Source organism: Aspergillus terreus, genomic scaffold (genome assembly GCF_000149615.1).
Source record: "Aspergillus terreus NIH2624 scaffold_14 genomic scaffold, whole genome shotgun sequence".
NCBI classification, from domain to species: Eukaryota; Fungi; Ascomycota; class Eurotiomycetes; order Eurotiales; family Aspergillaceae; genus Aspergillus; species Aspergillus terreus.
The window spans coordinates 921,130-943,211 of NT_165937.1; the positions used below are offsets into that span (position 1 = coordinate 921,130).

At 52.3% G+C, this 22,082-nt stretch overlaps 7 protein-coding genes and 4 non-coding genes across 11 annotated transcripts; 5 read left to right on the top strand and 6 right to left on the bottom strand.

The window, feature by feature from the left end:
- Nucleotides 1-1,587: 1,587 nt before the first annotated feature.
- Nucleotides 1,588-3,171, bottom strand: met2 (homoserine O-acetyltransferase; the record flags this gene model as incomplete). The annotated part of the gene is made up of 2 exons (XM_001217952.1): nucleotides 1,588-2,638; nucleotides 2,693-3,171. The coding sequence occupies 2 exons, from the start codon at nucleotides 3,169-3,171 to the stop codon at nucleotides 1,588-1,590; spliced, it is 1,530 nt and encodes a 509-aa protein (XP_001217953.1).
- A 340-nt stretch (nucleotides 3,172-3,511) lies between these two features.
- ATEG_09332 (uncharacterized protein) lies at nucleotides 3,512-6,079 on the bottom strand (the record flags this gene model as incomplete). Its single annotated transcript, XM_001217953.1, has 5 exons — nucleotides 3,512-3,774; nucleotides 3,829-4,402; nucleotides 4,464-4,753; nucleotides 4,801-5,061; nucleotides 5,293-6,079. 5 exons carry the CDS (start codon nucleotides 6,077-6,079, stop codon nucleotides 3,512-3,514), a joined length of 2,175 nt encoding a protein of 724 aa, XP_001217954.1.
- Nucleotides 6,080-6,523: 444 nt separating this feature from the next.
- Nucleotides 6,524-7,435, top strand: ATEG_09333 (uncharacterized protein; the record flags this gene model as incomplete). Its single annotated transcript, XM_001217954.1, has 1 exon — nucleotides 6,524-7,435. The coding sequence occupies one exon, from the start codon at nucleotides 6,524-6,526 to the stop codon at nucleotides 7,433-7,435; it is 912 nt and encodes a 303-aa protein (XP_001217955.1).
- Nucleotides 7,436-7,893: 458 nt separating this feature from the next.
- Nucleotides 7,894-8,353, top strand: ATEG_09334 (uncharacterized protein; the record flags this gene model as incomplete). The annotated part of the gene is made up of 2 exons (XM_001217955.1): nucleotides 7,894-7,957; nucleotides 8,136-8,353. 2 exons carry the CDS (start codon nucleotides 7,894-7,896, stop codon nucleotides 8,351-8,353), a joined length of 282 nt encoding a protein of 93 aa, XP_001217956.1.
- Nucleotides 8,354-9,204: 851 nt separating this feature from the next.
- ATEG_10411 lies at nucleotides 9,205-9,285 on the bottom strand. The gene has a single exon. It is a non-coding gene; the product is annotated as a tRNA-Ser (tRNA).
- A 425-nt stretch (nucleotides 9,286-9,710) lies between these two features.
- On the bottom strand, nucleotides 9,711-9,791 carry ATEG_10410. The gene has a single exon. It is a non-coding gene; the product is annotated as a tRNA-Ser (tRNA).
- A 3,111-nt stretch (nucleotides 9,792-12,902) lies between these two features.
- On the top strand, nucleotides 12,903-12,983 carry ATEG_10408. The gene has a single exon. It is a non-coding gene; the product is annotated as a tRNA-Ser (tRNA).
- A 425-nt stretch (nucleotides 12,984-13,408) lies between these two features.
- Nucleotides 13,409-15,776, bottom strand: ATEG_09335 (uncharacterized protein; the record flags this gene model as incomplete). The annotated part of the gene is made up of 11 exons (XM_001217956.1): nucleotides 13,409-13,425; nucleotides 13,672-13,717; nucleotides 13,872-13,992; nucleotides 14,048-14,150; nucleotides 14,207-14,490; nucleotides 14,546-14,629; nucleotides 14,695-14,871; nucleotides 14,930-15,013; nucleotides 15,076-15,239; nucleotides 15,298-15,422; nucleotides 15,485-15,776. 11 exons carry the CDS (start codon nucleotides 15,774-15,776, stop codon nucleotides 13,409-13,411), a joined length of 1,497 nt encoding a protein of 498 aa, XP_001217957.1.
- Nucleotides 13,476-13,556, bottom strand: ATEG_10409. The gene has a single exon. It is a non-coding gene; the product is annotated as a tRNA-Ser (tRNA).
- Nucleotides 15,777-17,123: 1,347 nt separating the features above from the next.
- Nucleotides 17,124-19,016, top strand: ATEG_09336 (SAP domain protein; the record flags this gene model as incomplete). Its single annotated transcript, XM_001217957.1, has 1 exon — nucleotides 17,124-19,016. The coding sequence occupies one exon, from the start codon at nucleotides 17,124-17,126 to the stop codon at nucleotides 19,014-19,016; it is 1,893 nt and encodes a 630-aa protein (XP_001217958.1).
- Nucleotides 19,017-19,614: 598 nt separating this feature from the next.
- ATEG_09337 (uncharacterized protein) lies at nucleotides 19,615-21,471 on the top strand (the record flags this gene model as incomplete). Its single annotated transcript, XM_001217958.1, has 6 exons — nucleotides 19,615-19,657; nucleotides 19,729-19,879; nucleotides 19,946-20,243; nucleotides 20,293-20,418; nucleotides 20,469-20,618; nucleotides 20,671-21,471. 6 exons carry the CDS (start codon nucleotides 19,615-19,617, stop codon nucleotides 21,469-21,471), a joined length of 1,569 nt encoding a protein of 522 aa, XP_001217959.1.
- Between the last annotated feature and the right edge of the window lie 611 nt (nucleotides 21,472-22,082).

Genomic DNA, 22,082 nt, shown 5'->3' on the forward strand with positions numbered 1-22,082 from the left:
CGTATCCGGGGAGATTTCAAGGCCGCAAACAGGAGAAAAGAAAGAGAAGCAAACAGAGAGCAGGGAAATGGTTGGCAATGCAGGAGGTGCAGAAGTGGAGGAGCGTTGCTTTTTACTGCCGTCGAGTCACACAACAGCAGCCTCGTCCCGAGAGTTTGAAACATCACCGATGCCGTGCGTATTTGTCCCTGACTCCCTGGCCGGGTTGACACTCGGCAGAGCAGAAGCAAATGGCGGAGTGGGATATCATTCGATCGTCGCCGGGATGTCCTATACCGACGGAACTACCATACGACTTCACCATCTCCAACTGTTCGTCCTGGCAACGATCGCATAACAGTTGGAGACATCTGCTGGTCTCATCCAGCGCCATCCACAGCGATCAATTGTCTGGCTTGGTCGCAAGGGACGCCACCCAGGGATGAATCAAGGGATCTCCCCGTCGAGGTGACAGATCCAGTGATAGACATCACGAATCGGATGTCTCGATTCATCGGCATCGGAGGTGGGGCGTTAGTCAATTATTGAAACCCACTTGAAGGAAGGCTCGGATTCCTAACTGGGCGTCTTTGGCGCCATCGTGAAGGAGCCCATGCGGGGGGTATACTCCCTCCGTACGGAGTACAGCAGGACCAGGCGCCACCGCAGGGACGGACTTTTGTCTCCCATCGACGTCATGGTCGGGATTTGGGTCTGAAGTCACATCAGACAGAGGACGGATGACTCACTGTGCGGTGCATGCAGAGAGCACTGTTGGTTCCTTGGATGCTGTGCAGTTCACGATGATCAGCCTCATATGCTCCCACATGCAGGAGTTCCCGGGGACTTCTGTGTTCAGCGAGCGCATCTCAACGCGTGCGGTTTCTCAACGGCCGCGGCAACTCAGTAAGGCTCTTGCGACGATCCAAATACACTACACTTCGTCTCCAAGCTATGGGCACGCCGCGTGGCTCCGAGACACGATGGGGTCCAGCACGGGCTCATGGAGAGCGTTCGTCTGCTCCATGAATTTAGGTTCTCCTGGCGTCCATGTGATGGCTGCCTTCATGGATTGGCTTCGGGGCGCTTGGAGGCGCTGTCTGTGCGCGCGCCCAAACGCAATGCAGGACGGCTGAGAGAAAACATGCTTCACGCGAGTGGTAGAAGTGAAAATGGTTGCATTCGCTGTGTATATGCTATCGAGTCGCTTCTATGCGGACTATCATAAGACCTATACATTTCATAAGGTCGCCCACCACCCTCACAGGATCCCATATGATGGAAAGGAAGGCCTGTGGTGTAGGGCTTGTGTGATGGGGAGCAGTTGGATGCTTCTTTTACAGCCTTACCTGTAGATCGAGGTGACGAGAGAGGCAGTTGGATGCTCATCTCCCTGACTGATGAAGAATGAAAAGATTTTAAAAGACCGCACCGCTACTTCCCCGGGGCTTCAGATGCCGGCCGGGCAGGCGGGTATCCCGCGACGGGTCCTCTCTGGACCGAGAGAAGGGCGTTGAGGGAGTCCCCGCTGTCCGGCGAAGCATCCAAGCAGTTTGGAAAGGCTGCAACTTATGCGCCAATCTGATGGATCAATTATCGTCCTGTGATTTACCACGCGGTAATGTCCTCCACCTCGGCTTCCCCGAAGGTGCTGCTCTTGGTTAGTTTGTTAACCCCGTCCACTCCGCTGGCCCCGTCGGCGGGCGGCTTGGACATAATGTCCGGGAGGACTTCGCGGAAGAACTCCAGGATGTAGCGGTTAACCTGCTCGAACTGGAGAAGGAAGGCATCATGACCCTCCGGACTCTCGATCCGCTTGAGCCGGGAATCGGGGATGCCCGCAGCAATCTCCTTCTGCTCTTCAAAAGTAAACAACCCGTCGCTCTCGATTCCCAGCACCAATGCGGGTTGTTGAATCTGTCCCAGAGCCTCCAAGACAGGCTGGGAAGACTCCGGGCTGGCGCGGTGCCTCGAGACATCGTGCGTGTCGAGCTTGCGGGTGATGGCGATGTAGCAATTGGCATCGAACCGCTTCACAAACTTCTCTCCCTGATACCGAAGGTAAGACTGGGCGGAGAAGTAAGTTGGGGGCCGCTTCTTCGTGCCATTCTCCTTGTTCTCAAGGGACTTGCTGAAAGTCTTGGCTCCAGAAAACTGGGGGTCGGTGTACTGGATCTCAGTGGGCGTCGAGTTCTGCGGAACAGGCGAGCCTCGCTCCGACGTACGGCCACTCTTATGGCCATCATTATGGATGACCCAGTGCTCGTTGGGAGGAGTCGGCAACTTCTCACTGCCGTTGATGTTCTGCCGCTTGGTCGGGTCCGGAACATTGCGGCCAAACCGGGACTCGAATGAATTCCGGCTGCGGTAGGTGAGAAGAGCAGACATACGAGCTGCACCCAGACCTGTCGCCGGCGGGTCATCGAACGGGTAGTAGCCGTCCTCATACTTCGGGTCGCTGTAGATACTCTGACGCTGCGCCTCACCCCAACTGATACACCAGGCCGAATGACGAGCGGACGTGGCAATCGGAACAATCGCGCGCACGTAGTCTTTGCCGAAATACGCGTACTCTAGAGTGAGCATTCCACCCATGGAGCCACCAACCACAGCGGCGATTTGCTTAACACCCAGGTCATCCAACACGAGCTTGTGGATTCTGCACATCGTCAGTCACGTCCCCGTCACGAAGAGTCTGGTCCACCAAACATACCTAACGTCATCACGCACAGTGGTGAGAGGGAATTCGGGGCCATAGAGCCCCTTCTCCGGGTTGCCATCCTTATAAGTCACGGCGCTGGCGCTACCGTACGGGCTACCCAGGCTGTTCAGACAGATCACGAAAAACCGCGAGGTGTCGAAAGCCTGACCGGGCCCGCCTAGCAGAGGACCCCACCAGTCGGCAACGTCAGCACTGCCACTCAGAGCATGGCAAATAACGAGCGCATTGTCCCCCTCAGGCGACAACTGTCCCCGCGAGGTATAGGCCACCGGAACGTTATAGAGAGTGACACCGGATTCGAGAGTGAACGAAGGGATGTTGACGATCGTTTGATCGGTGATGAGCCCGGAATATGGGTTTTCAGGTTGCGAATCGACCCTCTCTACGGGATTTAGTAGCCGTCCAGCAAAGGCGGGGGCGAATTGGGGATACTGACCGAGGCGTGCAGGCACACCAGGTTGGGGAGCCATTGTGGAGGGAAGGAGGGAGGGAATGAAGGCGTGACAAGTGTCAGGAGGAAGAGAAGGGAGAGAAGGGAGATGAGAGAAGAGAGGTGACTGTAATGGAGAGTTGCTATGGAGGGGACTTTTCGGGACTTTTAATCTCTTGCTTGATGACTCCTCCTTTACCCCACTGCATTTCTCTCCTCGCCCCCCGCCAATCACCGCCCCCGAAAATTTCTCTCGGAATGTGCGGTATAATGTTGTTCCGTCAACGCGCTAGTCCAATTCGGGACATTATATGAGTCAGTTGCATGCCTGTTTGGTCCGGCATCAACAACAATCTCCTCCTCCTCCGGCCATTACATAGTTACGCCCGTCTCGTCAGGTTCAAGATGTCGCCCCCTTCCGGCCCTTCCTGTGCCTCCTTGATGCGTTCAGCAGTTGTCTTGTACAGCCGTGGGAGCTTAATCTCCTCGAACGGCTTGCCGTTGTAAACCATCTCCGCAAGACCTTTTGCCGCAAGGTAGATCACCGGCATTCCGTGCCCAGTGAACCCAGCACAGATATACTGCCCCGGTCGTCCTGGGACTTCTCCGACGTGTGGGTTCGTATCATATGAATAAGCCATGACTAGAACGCTATTAGTATTCAGGTACCCCCGTTCCGCATCTCAATGTTACTCACTTCCTGTCCACATCTCCTTCACATACGCCCCCGTGTCCTCCCATCCTTTGAAGATCCGTTGCATGTAACCATGATAGTAGTCTTTCGTCGGCTCGATCAAAGTGCTGTCATCGATCACTCCAAACCACTGCGGTTTATCATCATGGAAAGTGTAGTGCGCACCTCCCACGATGATACTCCCATCCGGGCGCGAGATCAGGTAGCTGTTCCCCTTGCCGTCTTCGCTTCGGACTACATACGAATAAGGTAGAAAGGGTGCCTGTTTGCCCTCGGGCACGTCAATGTGGCAGATGATGCCGCGGGATGGCACTATGCTGGTGGTGTACTCTGGCAGGAGCCCGAATGTGTAGGCGTTGGAGGCGTAGACGACTTTGGAGGTGCGGATGGACCCTCTCGGCGTGTTGACCACATGGCCTGAATCATCGGAAGTGACAGAAGTCACCGGCGTGAGTGCTTGAACATTGATGGCGTTGGAGTCCACCGTCTTCGACAACAGACCCATGATGAGTTTGTACGGCCACAGCGTTGCGGCCGTGTAGGAGAGACAGGCCTTGGCACCTTTCACCCCAGAGACCTGTTACATGACGTTAGTCTGTGATTTTAGCAGGTGGGCTCTATGAGGGCAGCCAGCGTACCCCCTCGGCGTTCTTTTTCGAGGTGAACTGTAAATCGTCGGTGAAAGACAGCCCCAAGGCCACTAACGCTTCATAAGTCTTTCTCCCTTTTTCGGCGTCCTCGTCATTGAGATAGACATTCATATTCCATGTGATATTATAATCACAGTCAATTCCCTCCTCTACGAGCAGTTTCTTGATGGCCTGCAGATGGCTCAGTTCGAACTCGGCGATCTCCGTCCCAGCATCCACCCCGTGCCTCTCAATATACATCGGAATCTGGTTGTAGACATCGGGGCGTAGATGACCACCTATCAATCGTCAGAATCCCTTTGTGCACTCGTCTGTGCTGACCGACCGTTCCGTCCTGTTGCACCAGAACATATCTGTCTTGCCTCGAGGATGGTGATTGCGGGGTAAGGCTTGTCATGGCTCCCCAGAAGCTTCAGAAGGTGATACGCAGTGCTAATTCCAGTGTAGCCAGCACCGATAATCACAATATCACTTTGCTCGGGGAGGTCTGGAGTCGATCGCAACTCGTCCAGCGGATGCGGTTGCAGTCGCCAGAACGGTCGAGTGGGGTTGTCGACTGGTAGAAAGGAGGTTGATCCCATGATGACTTGCTTGAAAATTATATGCGCTGTCCTTTTACTTCCCTATTGTTGGAGAGATATATGCCTTTCAAGATGTGAATTGCTCAGTAAGAATGAATGTGGTGGAGAAGTTAAGAGAAGGTGAGTTCTTATATCACCGTGGCCTGCATGCATCTGAACATCGGATCCTTATCCACCACTCTTATCTCCAACTACCGGCTGATAGCCAAAACAACATGAATAGCAATACGCCTAACAATCCCCCGCTGATTTCCATATCATCTCCGCCTTTTCCTTGAACGCGCTCATGGCAGCTCGCCAGAGCTCTGGCCCCATGCTGATGCGCGCCACGCCCAGAGTCTTCAATTCAGGCACTGTTAAGAATCCCTCTCTGGGCACCAACTTGACATTCAGTCGCCCTGCAAACGCATCAACCAGCTTGACAACCTCGTCTCTCGAGACTCCCCGCGCCGCGCCGCCCCAGACAAACACGGTGCACGCCCCAGCTTCCAAGTAAGCCTTGCCCCTTTCGATGGCCTCGTTGAGCGATCCGCCGGTGATGAGGGCATCTGTGCGTGCATTGATGGCGAAATCGGGCACCCCCGCTTCGCGTGCAGCTTGGAGGGCCCGCTTGATGCGGCTAACGGCGTCTGGCATCGACCGCAGCTGGCCGCTGGCACTATCCATGTCCTCCAGGTTGCAGCCCACCGCTCCAAGAGAGATGAGTTCTTTGATTGTACTGGCGACGTCTTCGTATCCCTCTTGGATGTCGACTGTCAATGGGAGGTTTCTTTTGCCGGCGACAACGCCAGCAATAGGACGCACGACAGTGAGGTTCTGAGACAGGGTTAATTTGTCATCCTCGATCCCCTGCGACGCGGCGATGGCGTAGCTAGCCGTTGCAATGGCCTTTGTCGAGGGGCTGTCGGCGATTATGGAGGCTGTTGCTGCATCGTATACATTCGTGAGTAGCAATGGTCGTCCTGGCTGGTGCAGGGAGCGGAAATATATCGCCAGATCGTTTTGTTCAGGACGGGCTGTCATTTTTAATCGAAGTAGGATATCTGAAAGCGACGAAGGGAATTATCACAACAGAATTGCTAGAGATGATCCATGATGCTTTTTATGTCCATGTCCTCGTATTCCTTGAGTCATCCTCTTGCTCTCAAAGTGACCAATCAGGCTGCCAATTCGCGAAGAACAACAACAAGCATGCCGCAAGTTACATATTGCATCAATATGAATATCTCTAGCAAATTGGGTATTTTTGAAGAAGATCTAATTCTCCAAAAAAAAAAATATCCTCCTGGCGCTAGCCGTGAAAGATATGTTGCTGGTGCGCACGATAAGCTTCTTTCCAACCTGGTCAGCGGTTAGGTAAACAATATCTCTTTATGCATCGCCTCTGTCTTTCCATCAATTGGACTCCGCATCCATATCGGCTTAGCACCTACTTTCCAGTCCTTTATTGTGACATCCAGAATATCCATGTTTGGCCGGTCGCGCTCCGGCCTGGATCAACTCCTTGCTAGACCACGGCCCAGTCTTTGGCAACAATTCATCTCGCGGCCTTGCGTCTTTCTCGCACGGAGGCTCTACACCTGGCATCAAGCCATCCCAGCCAAACCACTCACCAACCCTGTTTCTATAGTCTGCATTTCCGATACCCATAATAGCCAGCCAAAACTCCCAGATGGAGATATTCTCATCCACGCGGGCGACCTCGTCCAATCCGGCTCCTTCAAGGAACTCCAAGCTACACTCACCTGGCTACACGCCCAGCCTCACCCGACCAAAATCGTCGTCGCAGGTAACCACGACTTGCTACTTGATGCTGGCCGCGATGACCCAGCAAAACAAGCGGCATCTGAGCGCGCCAACCTGAACTGGGGCGACATTATCTACCTGGAGAATGAGGAAACGACAGTTGTGACTGCGAACGGACGACAGTTCAGAATCTACGGCAGCCCTTTTTCCGCACGACACGGGAACTGGGCCTTTCAGTATCCGCGGAGCCAGGACGTCTGGACCGGGTCGGTGCCCGACGGGATCGATGTGTTGATCACGCATGGTCCGCCGCGCGCTCATCTCGATCTGCTGGATTTGGGCTGTGTGCATCTCCTCCGCTCATTATGGCGGGTGCGGCCCCGGCTCCATGTCTTTGGACACGTCCATGAAGGCTCTGGTATCGAGTGGCTTCTTTTTGATGGGCTACAGGACGCGTATGAGAGGACCGTTGTTGCGGGTGGGGGGATGTGGAATCTTTTATCTACGGTGAGGGAGTCTGCGAAAGCATTCTTCGCACCGTCTGTCGAGGCCAAGTGCATCCTTGTGAATGCTTCTATGGTTGGGGGGTTGCGGGATGACGAGCGAAGGCAGCCTGTCAAGGTTATCATCTAGTATGTCGAGCGCAGAGACAGTAGTAGCTTGATATGTCCCTCCAATGTACCTAGTTGCAGATTATGAGACGCTAGAAAAAGATCTGGGCCACCATCCGTATTGTCGCGGAGTTCTAGTCGCTGGGTTCCTTAACTACGCGATAGCATTCGGATTTAAGGGCAAGACGCCAGGCACCGGACCAACCATAGTAATAAGTTATAGAGGCGCAAAAGACTAGTTCATCAATTGTCCGTCTGATTCGATGATAGTGGCCATCCCAGGATTCTAGCAGGGATTCCAGCATTGGGCTTTGGGGGCATATCGGATTTAAGGCGAAGGCTTCATTTGCAGGTTGATAAACTGATTAATCCTTCACCTTTCAATCTTCTTTTTTGCATATATATCACGCCTACCCAGATCTATCGTCTATTCAGCATAGAAACACCCACTAGCAACCACAACAATTCCTAACATTCATCATGACTGGAGAACATGAAGCTGCCATTCTCCCCCAGCAAGGCGGCCCCTTGTTCCTTGGCCATCGTCCCACCTCCGAGCCCGGGCCAAACGATGTACTTATCGAAGTCAAGGCCGTGGCCTTGAACCCCTGCGACTATTACCAGCGGGACTATGGCATGCCTCCGGTGTCTATCTACCCCGCCGTCCTCGAATCCGATGTTGCTGGCGTGGTCGTCAAGCTAGGTTCGAATGTTACCACCAGTCCCTGGTCCCGGAAGCCGAGTCATTGTCTTTGCCTCATCTTTCTACCAGAATGGCTCTCCCGACCACGGTTCCTTCCAAAAGTACACGTTGGCCCAATCCAAAGCGGTCATTCCACTTCCAGATAATCTCTCCTTTGAGGACGGCGCGGTCTTCCCTTTGGCCGTCTTGACGGCCTTGACAGCCTGGACCACCATCGGCATTTCTGCTAAATACTAGGTATACTCCCGCGGACAACAGGCGGTCTTAATCTAGGGCGCATCAAACAGTGTCGGCACGTTTTCTGTCCAGTCAGCCAAGACCCTCGGCTTCACTATCTACGCCACCGCCAGTCCCAAGCACCACGACCTCGTCAGGAAACTCGGAGCCCACGCGGTTTTCGATTACAAGGCCGGCGATGTTGTCGTGCAGATCGTCAATACCATGAAAAAAAGACGGCGTTAAGCTGCACACGGCACACTGCGTTGTGAATGGAGCTCTGCAGCCTACGTTAGACATCCTTAAGGAGACCAAGGGCGAATACACCCGCTAAGGTGGCGCACTCGCCGGTAGGAGCTTCGACACACTCATACAGGGCCGTTCTTCCTATAGGCCACTCTACTCGCAACAATACGCAACTCGTCTTCAACTTCCCGTCCATAGACGAGGTCGGGAGAAGCAAGCATATAAAGGAGGTTTTCCATAGGTGGCTGAGCGCCGGTCTGCAGTCTGGGAAGTTGTACCCAGCCCTGATGTTCAGATCGAGAGTGGCGGTCTATGCGGAGTGGATGCAGCACTGGATAAGCTCAAGGGTGGTGTTAGTGGCACTAATATCGTTGTGCCAGTCTAATGGATTGCATTTGCTGGTGTTCTCATACTGATTTTGCAGAATGATCAACGGCTCTTCGTGTAAAGACCGAGCTCTAAGCAAGGCCTCGCAGGAACATGGCGGCTAAACACATGGTAGAGGCCAATGAGGCACGGCAATCCGGTCCCTACCTGGTACGTCTGTAACCCATGCAGATGGTACCTATTGAAAGGCCCCGATTTCGCTGCTATAGCTGAGAGGATACGGCTTGCAAAAAAAATATCGTCAGCGACAGGATTCGAACCTGTGCGGGCGAACCCAACAGATTTCTAGTCTGTCGCCTTAACCACTCGGCCACACTGACGGACGTGACTTTATAGATGCTTAATGTGAAGGTGTACATTTTGTTGGGGTACAGCCTTAGTTGAGATCGGGATCCTGTGTTGATAGGCACCATAACACACACTATGTATATGTCAATTGCTTGACTGGAGTAGCTCACCTCGAAGATGATCATGGCCATGTGGTTCGTCGCTGTAGCTTGAAGCACCCACGGGTGGAAAGAAAATCTCACTGGTGGGATATAAAACTAACGGGCCTTCGGTGCGGTCGTACGGGAAAGGAGCCCGGAGAGCTGTTGACTATGGCTGATTAGAAGCGTCCTACCAAGGACTGCGTCGCTTCGTACCCAGGTTCCCTGATATACCGCCTAGGTGAAACGCCCCCACACAGGCGCTGATTGAGTGCATTGAGGCGTAGTCCACGTAGGGGATAAAAATTAAAAAGTATCGTCAGCGATAGGACTCGAACCTATGCGGGCGAACCCAACAGATTTCTAGTCTGTCGCCTTAACCACTCGGCCACACTGACGCAGATATTATGTCATCAAGAAATCTGTGGTAGGAGAGCCAGGATTGAACTTGCAGGAGTGAGGGCGTAGTGTGGACGGTGTATGCGGAGGACGACGCTGTCTTCGAATCACGTTGCCGTCACGATAATTAGTATGTGCGGTTCCAATAAAGCATTTCAGTTGCGGTAGAAGATCCCGACTCCGTGCCATGAATACAGATCCTCTTGGACGCCATCAGACAACTTTCACCATCAGCAAAGATGTTATGATGTACAATCACCAAAACGTGACCGAGATAGGCAATACAAACCTTGTAATTTGCCAGGTATTCTATTCGCACATCTCTGGGTGCTTCTTCTCCTTGATCTCGCATGCTTCAGGTATTTCTCGCTGGGTTTCCCAATCAAGTACTCAAGTTGCTGACGACAACTGTCCACGCAAATCTCATCGTTTGAGTCCAAGGCGGCCAGGAGCACTTTTGAGCTGCATGAATTGCTGACGGTGGCACGTTTTTGGCATACGCTTCGTTTCTGTGCTGGGAGGTCAAATAAAAATATCTTATAAGTTATTAGTGAAAGATCCAATTACTCAACCTGAAAGACACACCAATCTTGATGTTTTTCTCGTCCGTTGATCCTCTGGATAAATAATATCCGTGTCGGAAAGAATAGAGCGAGCGGCAGTGGGCAATTTGATAAGTGTAGCTGGTAAGCAATGGAATGTAGCGTGCCAAGGATCACTGCCAGGATCATAAACAAAACGGTCCTTCACGTCCTTTCCTAGATTGGAGTCTCTCAGCGTTGATTGACATCCAGGGTCGATGTCTCGGCCTTTCGTTGCATGAGTGTTTGGGTGTCCGTGGCTGATGCCTGACAGTTCGGCTTTCACATAAGGCAGTTGTCAGGGCGAATTCGTAAAGACCGAGGCCGAGTCAATGCTTCTTATCGCTGTAATAATTCCATACTTTGTATGATTTCCTGGAAGATTTAGCGCTTTTGTTTAACCAGACCTTGGAAAGTGGGGTGAGACCTCAAATATATCCGCCCGATAGCATGGATATCAGTTCTTGACGAGGCTTCGTATCCATCTGAAATTTTGGGCAAAACTGACAGAGCAGACGGCTATTGGTTTCTTCGTCTTCTCTTTTCTGTAGTAACATCTGTGAAGATCACCCTGTCTGATATCGCAGGTGCCCGAAAAAGATTTAAGACAAGAGATTTGGTGAGTGTATTCTGTGATGTAGCGGTTCCTTCTCCCGAGATTTGAGACCAAGAGGTCTTCCTCTTCGAGATCGTGTCAACTTCTAACCTGTACCTATCAGGTGTGTATGGGCCGCTGTTCGTAGTCATGTTAGCTGGAACAGCTGGTTGTTGTAGGAAAGTAACCTCCATGATCAAGGAAGGGGGTTACGGATATATTGACGCCCGACCTCTCACTTCAGTCACCCGGTTCGGTATTCTCGCGGCTTGCTTGAGCTCCTATTCTCCTAGAATGAGGCAGCGAAAGTTGTCCCTTGTGCAACGAATGAGCTCTGGTAAAAATCTGGTGGATCAATGATGAAGACTCAAGGGCTATGCACGAGGTTATAAGAGAAAACATGGTGAGGAAGAGAGGGAGGTGAAGAGAAGGTTAAAGCCGTTGGGACGTGGGGAAGTGAGAGGTGGAAGTGAAGTGGGAAGTTGGGCGGAGGTCGATCTCCTCGACCACTGCTACACTTTGGTGAAGGCCTCCCCCCCCCCAACCAAAAAGAAGGTCCTCAGGTGCTCTCGCATTGGCTCAGATGTCCCGTCGTGACAGTGAACTCACAACATTCTGACAAGTCTGCTTGACGGTGTGAGGCATGGGCCTTTTTCGTAAATAAACATCCAGTAATGGAGCGTGTTGCTAACGCCCTTCTCAAATGCCTAGCAATGCTGCCGGACATCATCACGCAATAGTCCTGGTTGTGATTGTAAATTACGTTACTGATATAGCCTTCTTGCTCTCGAGGGCAAGAATATATCCAGGTACGTGTGGTGGATTGTGGAAGGCAACCAAGCTTAGGCCGTGTTAGCCTGCATCAAAAGGTCCTATATGAGCTGTACTTACATTCGACTGGGACGATGTATCCTCTATGGAAATTATGAAACGCTCAATGGAACTCGGGCATGTTGAGCAAACTCTCTTTGCCCCTTTGGAGAATTAATAACTGCTTTATATGGAATGTTGCCGGATAAGAGGTTGGGATCGGGGCTGTGAGATAAACTCTGTCAACTAAAATCCCTCATAATGGTTGAAGCCAGGCGAGGGATTGTACCGTCCTGGTTAAATCCGGGGAATTGCAGTATTATAGCTGCTTATATCTCAATGCAGACATCAAAATATTCACCTGCCATGCTGGTCGCGGTATCATATGGTGCCCGCTGACATGAGAGCCGTTCCTCTTGTAGACATTGGCGTCTCCTATGGCGCTTTTCACGACATGACAGACATGTTGGCTCATCCTGTGGGCAAATGCTCCTTTTGTGTACCCTTTATCCACACGTATATAACTCTTCGTTGGTTCTGCGGGCAATGGGGTGGTTCGTGCCCCTTCTCCGGGCATGTATAGCCGGTTGTCATCTTCCTGGGGGTGTCGTAGTTTCTAGTACGCTTACATATATAGCGTCAGTGGTGGCGCAGCCATTGTGGCCAGCAGCATATTCGTCATCATGATTGTGGGAGCGGTTGAAGCCATGAAAGACATGTAGGATATACACGACGTGATACAAAATGGAGTAATGCAGAAGTATGCTTGAGAAGCCAGATGTGGACACCTGTAGCTGAGGCCTAGCGAGCCCATATTAAAAACTGAGGCTGTCTTATGTTCCCAGGACGGTTTGTTGGAGAAGAATCCAAAGGTGGGAGCTCCCACGTAGTACATACAAACAAGGATAGTAGTACAGAGAACGCTTGGGCCTGTTGTTGATGCCCTCCCGTTCCTATGGCCCAGAGATAGCCCAACAATTGCCACTTGGGCTTGCTAGAGCATCCATTTATGAATTGTTCAACGTGTTCAACGCCCCCCTGAGGTGCCTTCAACACCTGTCTTACAGATACCTACCATGGCTTATATTTATGTATTTGAATAAGCAGTCGATATGTATGCACTAGTCAGTGTGGCCGAGTGGTTAAGGCGACAGACTAGAAATCTGTTGGGTTCGCCCGCACAGGTTCGAATCCTGTCGCTGACGTTATTTTTTCATTTTTTGGTTGGTGACACATAGCTATGTACGATAGATAACTAAACTAGAATCTCTGCAGCCTTTTTTTTTTCCCCTCAGAATACTTGTTTAGGTATTATTGAGGCCCTTAATTCCTGGTAAAAAGGCAGAAGAATCAGCAATATTTATAATAACCGTAGCAATGGAGCGTCCGTTTCATGTTGAAGGACCATCTTGATTCCGCATGGGTTGGGAGTTGGGCACTGTACGTAGCTCCACTGTCTTGTATGTGGTCATTCAGTCATTATTGTTAGGACTCAGAATTGTTCTTATAGACTGATTCCAATAAAGCTATCAGTCATTTTATTATCAAGCTTCCGACATTAGGCCACCCATATGAAGGTGACCTTCCCGTCTTCTTCCTTCCATGCTTGAGCTCTCGTTTCTAACTGCCTTTAGATGGAAAGTGAATCTATCGTTGACTTCAGTGAGGTTGAGGTAGTTAAAAATATAAAAATATATCGTCAGCGACAGGATTCGAACCTGTGCGGGCGAACCCAACAGATTTCTAGTCTGTCGCCTTAACCACTCGGCCACACTGACTAATCATGGTGATTGGCCCCAGATTATGACTAGATGAACCAAGACATCACTGCGCGCATTGATGCGCCGCGTTTTCCACCTACGTAGGGACCTTCATGTCATATGAATTACCTACCTTGAGCCAATACATATATATATATATATGTGTATTTTCTCAATTTCTAGCCTAACATATTATAGGGGGTAGGGCAGCGCGGAAGAACAAGATCTACGTCTGGCATTCATGCCGTATATTCAATCAAACGAAAATATATTGTCACATCTAGGATCAGACTGGCCTGCGCAGCCAGCTATGTCTGATTAGGCATCATCAACCTTTAGACGACTAGCATCCTGCTGTTCAGCAATAACATCGGCAGGAATACGATCTGGGGTTGAGTTCACAAGCAAAATCATGGGTAGTAAAGAAGCTCCAAGAAGGCCAAATGTCACACAGCTAGACAATCGGTTAGTTAACCCGAGTACCAGGACAGGACAAGATACAAACGTACAATCCGATAAGAGGGTTGCTCTGTGACTGGGTGTTCATGCCGTACGCAACGGCTTGGCCGATCGCCTCGATACATCTGAATGCAGCACCATTCCGAACATTTTCTACCGGCTATTAGCATATCATATATCCTTCTCTGCCTAGTGGACAAGATACGAACCCTGAGCATCTGTCGCAAAAGACGACAATAGCCAATACATGTACGACTGCGACAGTGGGCCCGTTGTCTGCACGAAGAAATATGGCAGGAAGGCCGAAGGGAACAGTCCTTCGTCCCAGTCGATTTTCCCAGGGTCATGGCGGTTAAACTTGACCTGCATAATGATGGACCAGATGTAGACACCGACGTTAAGAATGACGACGGTGTAGAGGCCAACTTGCGCACGGCGCCGCTGGCCGAGGTACTTTGTGTCAAGAATAAAGCCCAAACCAAAGCAGCCGATGCTGGTTGGGAGTCAGTAACTAGTCAATGCTAAGGGTTGGCTGTACGCCCACTCACATGCAAAAGAACGGGGAGATGAGAGAGGAGAGTGCGCGGGCGCGGACAGAGAAGTAGACTCCCAAATAGGTAGACCAGGTACCGCTGTCAGGTATATTCGTTAGCCCTACTGCTCTTCAAAACCCAAGTATACTTCCAAGACATCCTACCTGTAGAAGAATGACCACAAGGCCCAAAGACCAGAAAGGACAATAAGCTTCGAAGTTATGGTCTTCGCAATGCGCTTGATCTCCATCTTAGTGGAAAGAGTCTCGGATGTCACAATTCTTGTGCCGTCAGACCGCACGACGTGCTCAAAAGGAGTGATCAAGAACGCAAATGGCAGTCTAAGTCAGCTAGTTAGCACCAACCGTTACCCATAGGCAGGTAGCTCTGTGGACTCACGCAATGCATTCGATAATGACAAAGGCAACATAAGTGTCGGGTGTAACGCCACCAGACACTCCTTTCTCATGGTTCTTTGCCAGACTTTTAATGTGTGCATCAGCAAATGTCCGCCCGACATTCTGTTCAGTCTCCAAAAGACTTACTTGATTGCACCCCCAACCAACTGCCCGAGGTTCCGTGCCACAATCCACAGAGCGAGGTACTTCCCACGAGCACCCGTAGGTGCAAGCGTCATGATGGCTCCAGCCTCAGCGACATACCAGCAACCAGTTCCAATACCACTGATGGCACCGCTCAGGATGAGGTACTGCAATACAAATGTATATCAGATAGGTGCACTGCCGACTGTATAAGGGGTCACTCACCCATTGGTTCCCGAACTTGCTGTTGCAGTAATATGCGGACCCTTGAATAGGGAAAGACATGGACCCGATGATCAACGCCCACTTCACACCGATCTTGTTCACGATGGGACCGCCCATAAAGCAGACTAGCAGACGTATCGTCGTTAGCATCCACCGAGTAAGCAGTTGGGCTGGCTCCTATACGTACTGATAGCAAGCATAGCGTATCTGATTGCGGTGGAAATGTTCGATACAAGAGGCGTTGCAAGACCACCTCCTCCGAGGCCTGTGATCGCGTCGGACATGGCTGGACCACAAAATGACTGAATGCTGAGGAGAATCATCTGCGTCAAACTGTGCTGCCATACCCGCTTCCACAGCGGAACGGTGGCTCTGTAATGCTCCATATCAACTCCATGAGCCATCTCGCCCGTGTTGACTGGTGAGGCAGGAGGAAAGCCATCGTGCGTATCGGGAACCGGTTTCTTTGAGTCAGTCATCGTGGAAAGATCGGACGACGACAGCGCGTATAGTAGTGTAGATTGCTCAGAAAGATGCCAGGGAAATGTCGAGCACACGGTGATTATTTATACCGCTGGCATCAGTCCCGAGGATTTGCAATTAACCTCGAGATGCTCAGTCTATCGAAGCCCAGGTGCGGGGGATAACCGTGTTCTCCAGGTTCGCCATCGGAAGAGTTGAAGGCCGTGGAAGGTCCAGACGAGATAAATGAGTCGCGAGTCTCGGCAGTTCCCGGGGATATAGGCTAAAACCTCGAAAGCGAACTTATCTCCAGAGTCTTGTGGGCAGAGAGAGTGGGCCTCTTCTCCAGGTTCGGCCCCCACTGTCATTCCGTGCCATGGGGTTTCTCAGACACCGTGGAAGGTCCACGCGATGGACGTGGCTTTTCTCCGCCTGTGGCGCAAACTTTAGCGATAAGCGGTAGGGATTCATAGGGTCAATACTACCAAATGGGGGAGTCCCTGGTGGCTCTCAACGTGGAGGGTTCGCATAAACAGGGAGAAACATGGCAGTTGACAGTATCCACCACCCATGCCGGCATCGGCCCTTATCAGTCACGCGGGGTTGTGTCTCACTATTCACCAGAACCATCTTTGTCAGAATACGAATATTTATTCTCGGCTTGTTTGTATGCATATCTGAGATAGCTTGGCCTTCTGCGTGGTTTATTGGTGCGCAAGCGGCTTGTTGTTGTGATAAGCTTGTCAGCCGCGCTATTCGATGCACTATGATCCTCGGTCTACGTCCTATCTCTCTAGTAGACGCTAGAAGGAATTGCTTGATATGATCCTAGATAAACTAGATAAATTATGTATCCAATTACGAATGCTGCGATTTGCGCAGACTACCCTGATACCTTACCTAGGTAGTGATCCCGATATGTAGGAACGCGTCTAGCATTGGGATGATGGACGGATGATAGAAAACGTATATGATCCGAACCAACTAGACAGGTGAATCCTCCAATATCCAGTGCTCTCAACTACCCTAGTAGTACCTAATATTAATCACTTGAAGATGCCAAATGGTAGCTACTACGTAGTTACGTTCTGGTAAGAGAACCTCTGACTAAGCGCTATCGCCTTCCGATACGGAAACACGCTAGGCCCAAGACAGAACAGTCGCTGGTGCAGACTAGTCCAAACAAGCTAGCGCACTACATCATTCCAGGCGCGCGAGGCTCGCAACAACAGCTTCTTTCATCCCCGACAGCGCAGGGGGAACTTGGCCCAACAGATCGATATGCCCACTTCTATCTGAAGTCCCCACCAGAGACCCCTATTTCCTATGATTGACTCTGCCTTATCTGCGCGATCCCCCTCACCATGACCGATTATTCGAAATGGAAGGTCACCGACCTCAAAGCCGAGCTCAAACGCCGTGGCATCGCGCAAACTGGCCTCAGAGTCAAACAACAGTTCATTGACCGACTCGTGGAGGATGATTCGAAAGGCGAACCTGAAGCGACCAAGGTAGAGCCTGCGCCTGTGCAAGAGCCGGTGCAGGACACCTCGCACCCCGCCGAAAGTGAACCACTTGCCGAAGGAACGGCCCCAGTCGCCGCACCCCAGATTCAAGAGCAGAAGCCCACGGAGCCAGCCCAGACACAGGAACAACCCGAAAAACAGGTACAAAATGGTACTAGCGTTGCGTCAGAACAGGAGCGTCCAGCGCAGCCCCCGGTCGAGGACCAACCCGCGGAGCCCGCCCAGCCTGCGGAACCTGAACCGCCCACTGAAGGAGCCAAGGGAGAAGCGGACAATGCACAGCCCATTGAGTCTAGCGACAACCAGGTACCTCCAGCGACCAAGCCCCAGACCGACGCCACTATACAACCGGATGAGCAGGCTCCCGACGCAGCAGCGCAAGAGGCCAGCCCTGTCGATACGGAGAGCACTAAACCCGTGGAAACCGAACCGACAAACAAGAATGTCGTGCCCGCTCCGATATCAGATGTGAACACCGCCTTATCCACACCGCTCCCGCCGGAGGAGGTGCTCGAGGACCAGAGGAAACGGAAACGTCGCAGTCAGAGTCCTGTTCCGACAGTCGAGGCCATAGCCAATAAGAAGATCAAAGCCCAGGATGAAGCTCCCAAGGTAGTCTTACCCGAAGATAAAGGTGAGATGGAGGTTGATGGCAACGCACAGCAAGAGGCGTCTGTTCAGGAACCATCCGAGGAGCAGTCTGCGCAGGAACCTCAGGAACCAGGTACACCTGACGAGTCCAAAGCGAGGAAGGAACAACCGTCGAAGCAGGACGTTCGCTTCAAGGAACTCTTCGCCACTAACGAGCCCGGTCAACCCCGCCCTGTATCCCCTCCCCCGGACGTTGACATGGAAGCAGAAGTGGAACCTGCGCAGCATGTGGCTACCCCTGCCCTCTACGTGGACGGACTGATGCGCCCGCTGCAACCAACAGCCCTCCGGAACCATCTGGTTAGTCTCGCATGCCCTCCCGGGGATTCGCCGAACCCAGAGGTGATTCTAGATTTCTACCTGGACCCGATCAAAACACACTGCTTTGTCAGTTTCACCAATGTGTCGGCAGCATCGCGCGTCCGCGCTGCTCTTCATAACACCGTTTGGCCCAATGAACGCAATCGCAAAAGCCTCTTTGTGGACTTTATTCCCGAAGGGAAGCTTCCAGAGTGGATTGACAAAGAGGAGACTGCCCGCAAACGCAGCGGACCCCCACCCCGTTTCGAAGTGAAGTATGACCACAGCGATGATGGGGTAGAGGCGATTCTCCAGGAGGTTGGAGCTCGAAGTGCCTCTGGCCGTGCTCCGGATCCTAGTGACTTCTCTCGCCCTCCACCGGTTGGACCCAGGGCAGATATCGCCGCGAAAGATCGACGTCCCAGTCACCAACCGGCACCTACTTCGGAGAGACCACCGCAATCTGGCCAGGGTTTCAAGCCCCTCGATGAACTGTTCATGTCGACCACTACCAAGCCGAAACTGTACTATCTTCCTGTCCCTCGGAACGTGGCGGATCGTCGACTCGATCGATTTGATGATCTACTCAGCAAAGGATCGTTTCCCCGCCGGGGAGGGGACGAACTGCGACGCATCACCTTTGAAGATGACGATCTGTTCATCGACAACGGGCCAGATTTTGGTGGTCGTCGACGAGGTGGAGGAGGGGGAGGAGGACGAGGCCGTGGCCGCGGAGGCTTCGGAGATTCGTGGCGGGACGATCGCAGTGGGCGACATTGATGTATGTGTACTGTACGATGAGATATTTCTCTTTGGGATTATCACGCTGTATATTAGAACTGGGACGATCGCAAAAGCATGCCTGTCTATGTTTACTATTAACTATTATTGTGTTGACTATCGATCAACGGAGCTTCGCTGAGCTTGTCGCGCTTGGCGCATTTCTTTTTTTATCGCGGTACCTGGAGGCGCAGCAGACAATCCGCGGTTCTGTTTAGTCACAGTATTCTTTGACCGTTTCTTTTCATATCCTTCTGCCTAATCCAGTCATTCTACCTTCTTTCTCTTTTCTTTCTGCATATATTTCTCTCCTGATTCTTCGCAAGTCCTTGGCAGCGCGTGTCCGAATCCACTCCGCCCCCTGATTTTCACCAAACAGGCCAGGTTTGTTCTTTCTTCGTTTCATCGCGGCGTTCCAGGGGCTGTGGCTGTTGATCGCCCGCTCGGGCCAACACCAAGTAAGCGGATAAGATAGTGGATCTTTCTCTTCGTTCTGTTCTCTCTTTCACTCTCATTTATTCTCCGTTTGGATCAACTTCGCGCCCAACATCACCTACCCTCCTCGCAATTTTCTGGTGGCTTCATCATCGGCGCGAGAATGGGTTGGCCGGTTTGTAACACGACCGAAGAAGATGCGACCAGTACGTGGGACCGTTGGTGTCTGTCTGTTGTCTTCAAGATTGAATAACTGACTCAAGTCACGCCACTACAGTCAATGAGATTGGTTTATGGGACGACGGAATCACATTTCATGAACTGTGCCTGATTGTGGGTGGCTTCTTCGCCGTCATTGCGGCCGGAGTCTCCTTCTACCTGATTATGTGCCATGCGACGCACTACAGCAAACCGATAGAACAGCGCCAGTACGACATCTCCCTTTGCTTTTCGTCTTGGACGCCACATTCAAACTGACCTGTCTTCTCCCCTAGTATCATCCGAATCCTGTTAATGGTCCCAATATACTCTCTCGTCTCCTGGTTGGCCACGTTCTTTTACAAAAAGGCCGTCTACTACGATGTTTTGGGCGATTGTTACGAAGCCTTCGCCATTTCCGCCTTCTTCTCCTTACTGTGCCATTATATCGCGCCCGATCTCCATAGTCAGAAAGAATACTTCCGAGGAATCGAGCCGAAAGATTGGGTCTGGCCGATCAATTGGATGAAAAAGTGCTGTGGTGGTGATCGGGGGATCTGGAGGACCCCGCGGAGTGGCTTGACATGGTTCAATGTGAGTCTGGAGAAGTTGCGCAGGACAACTGAATGCTGATCTCTCTTAGATCATCTGGGTCGCCGTCTTCCAATACTGTCTCCTGCGTGTGCTCATGACCATTGTCGCCGTGGTCACCCAGTACTTCGATCTGTATTGCGAGGCATCGCTCAACCCGGCATTTTCACACATTTGGGTACGTATAGCACAACACGCTATCTCAACTCATTCTGATTAGGAGCGCAGGTCCTCATCGTCGAGTGTATCGCCGTCTCAATCGCCATGTACTGCCTGATCCAATTCTACATCCAGATTAAAGACGACATTAGCCAATATCAGCCCTTCCTGAAGATCCTCTCCATCAAGCTGGTCATCTTCCTGTCCTTCTGGCAGTCTGTACGTTGGCCCTCCCCCAAGCATACGATCGCCATCACTAACGGTCTCCCAGAGCTTAATCTCCTTTCTGCACTCGTCCGGCGCCATCAAGGCCACCAAGAAGCTCGGCGCACCTGACCTCCGAGTCGGCCTCCCCAACCTTCTCATCAGCATCGAAATGGCCATATTCGCAGTCCTCCACCTCTGGGCGTTTTCATGGAAACCCTACGCCCTCGAGAAAGGTGGCTTCCTGGAGTCCGGCAAAGTAACCTACCAAGGCGGCCGCTGGGGCTTCAAGGGCCTCATCGACGCCCTCAACCCCATCGACCTCTTCAAAGCCGTCGGCCGCAGCATCCGCTGGCTCTTCGTCGGCCGCAAAAAGCGCACGCTCGATCCCAGCTACCAGACCCCCTCCGAAGCCATCGGCCTCAACCCCACCGACCCTACCAGTACCGCATACGAAGGCGCCGGCGCCGGCGCCGGCGTCGCCATGACCGGCGGCCGCACCACCCGCTACGCCACCGCCGCCGGCGACCAGGAAGAAGGCCATGTGTTGTTGTCGCATGCGCAGCCCGAGCCCACCGCGATGGGGGCTCCGCCCGCATACGACGACGCCCACGACCGCTACTACGCCTGGGACCATCGGCTGAGCACGTCGTCGCTGCTCGAGCCGGAGGTCCACCCCGCCGATCACCGGCCGTATTCGCCCTACGATTCGCATAACAACCCCTACCTTGTTCCCTCGCCCGCGCCCGATGCGCACCAACAGAACGCCTCGCCCCTCCCGTACCCTGCGGACACGCTGCACGAACAGCCGCCCATCCCACTGCCCGAGGCCTATCAGCCCCCGCCTGCGGACCACGCCCGGAGATAAGGTGGTTGAATGCGTGGCTAACGAAAGTGAAGAGTGATGTATGATTGGAATGCGGCTCCGGGGCGTCTGTGTCATAGAGCAATGATTGCTGTTCTTGATGCTGTTTTACTGCTTGTGTTGATTGTTTTATACCCTTGATGTTTCCTCTTACTGTACATACGCGCATAGCGGGAGCTTTGCTATGGGTTTGGTTACTCGGGTTATCTCATTGAATTACGCGGGGTATATAAATGTGACAATTTGGTATGCCAGACACGGTCATTGTGGATTTGCGTGCGAAGAATCGTACGGATGTATCATTAATCGTCAATAAGGGCTCCAGACGCCATGCACCATCTAAGTAGGACATAATGATTACCCAGACTAGGTCACCAATTGAAGCGCCGTCGGCGTTCAAACCCTCCGCCCCCTCCCTACCCGTGCGCTACACCCTCACGGGAGAAGAAGTCGTCGCCGAGTTCGGGCATTTTGAGCTTCCGCGAGGAGCTCTGCGGGGCCGACCTCTTCCCAGCCACCAAGATGGCGGTTCGCTTCCCGAGTTCTCGCATGTCGTTGACGCTCTGGCTCAGCTGGCCCAGAAGAGCAACGAGATGCACGTCATTGCTCTGCGC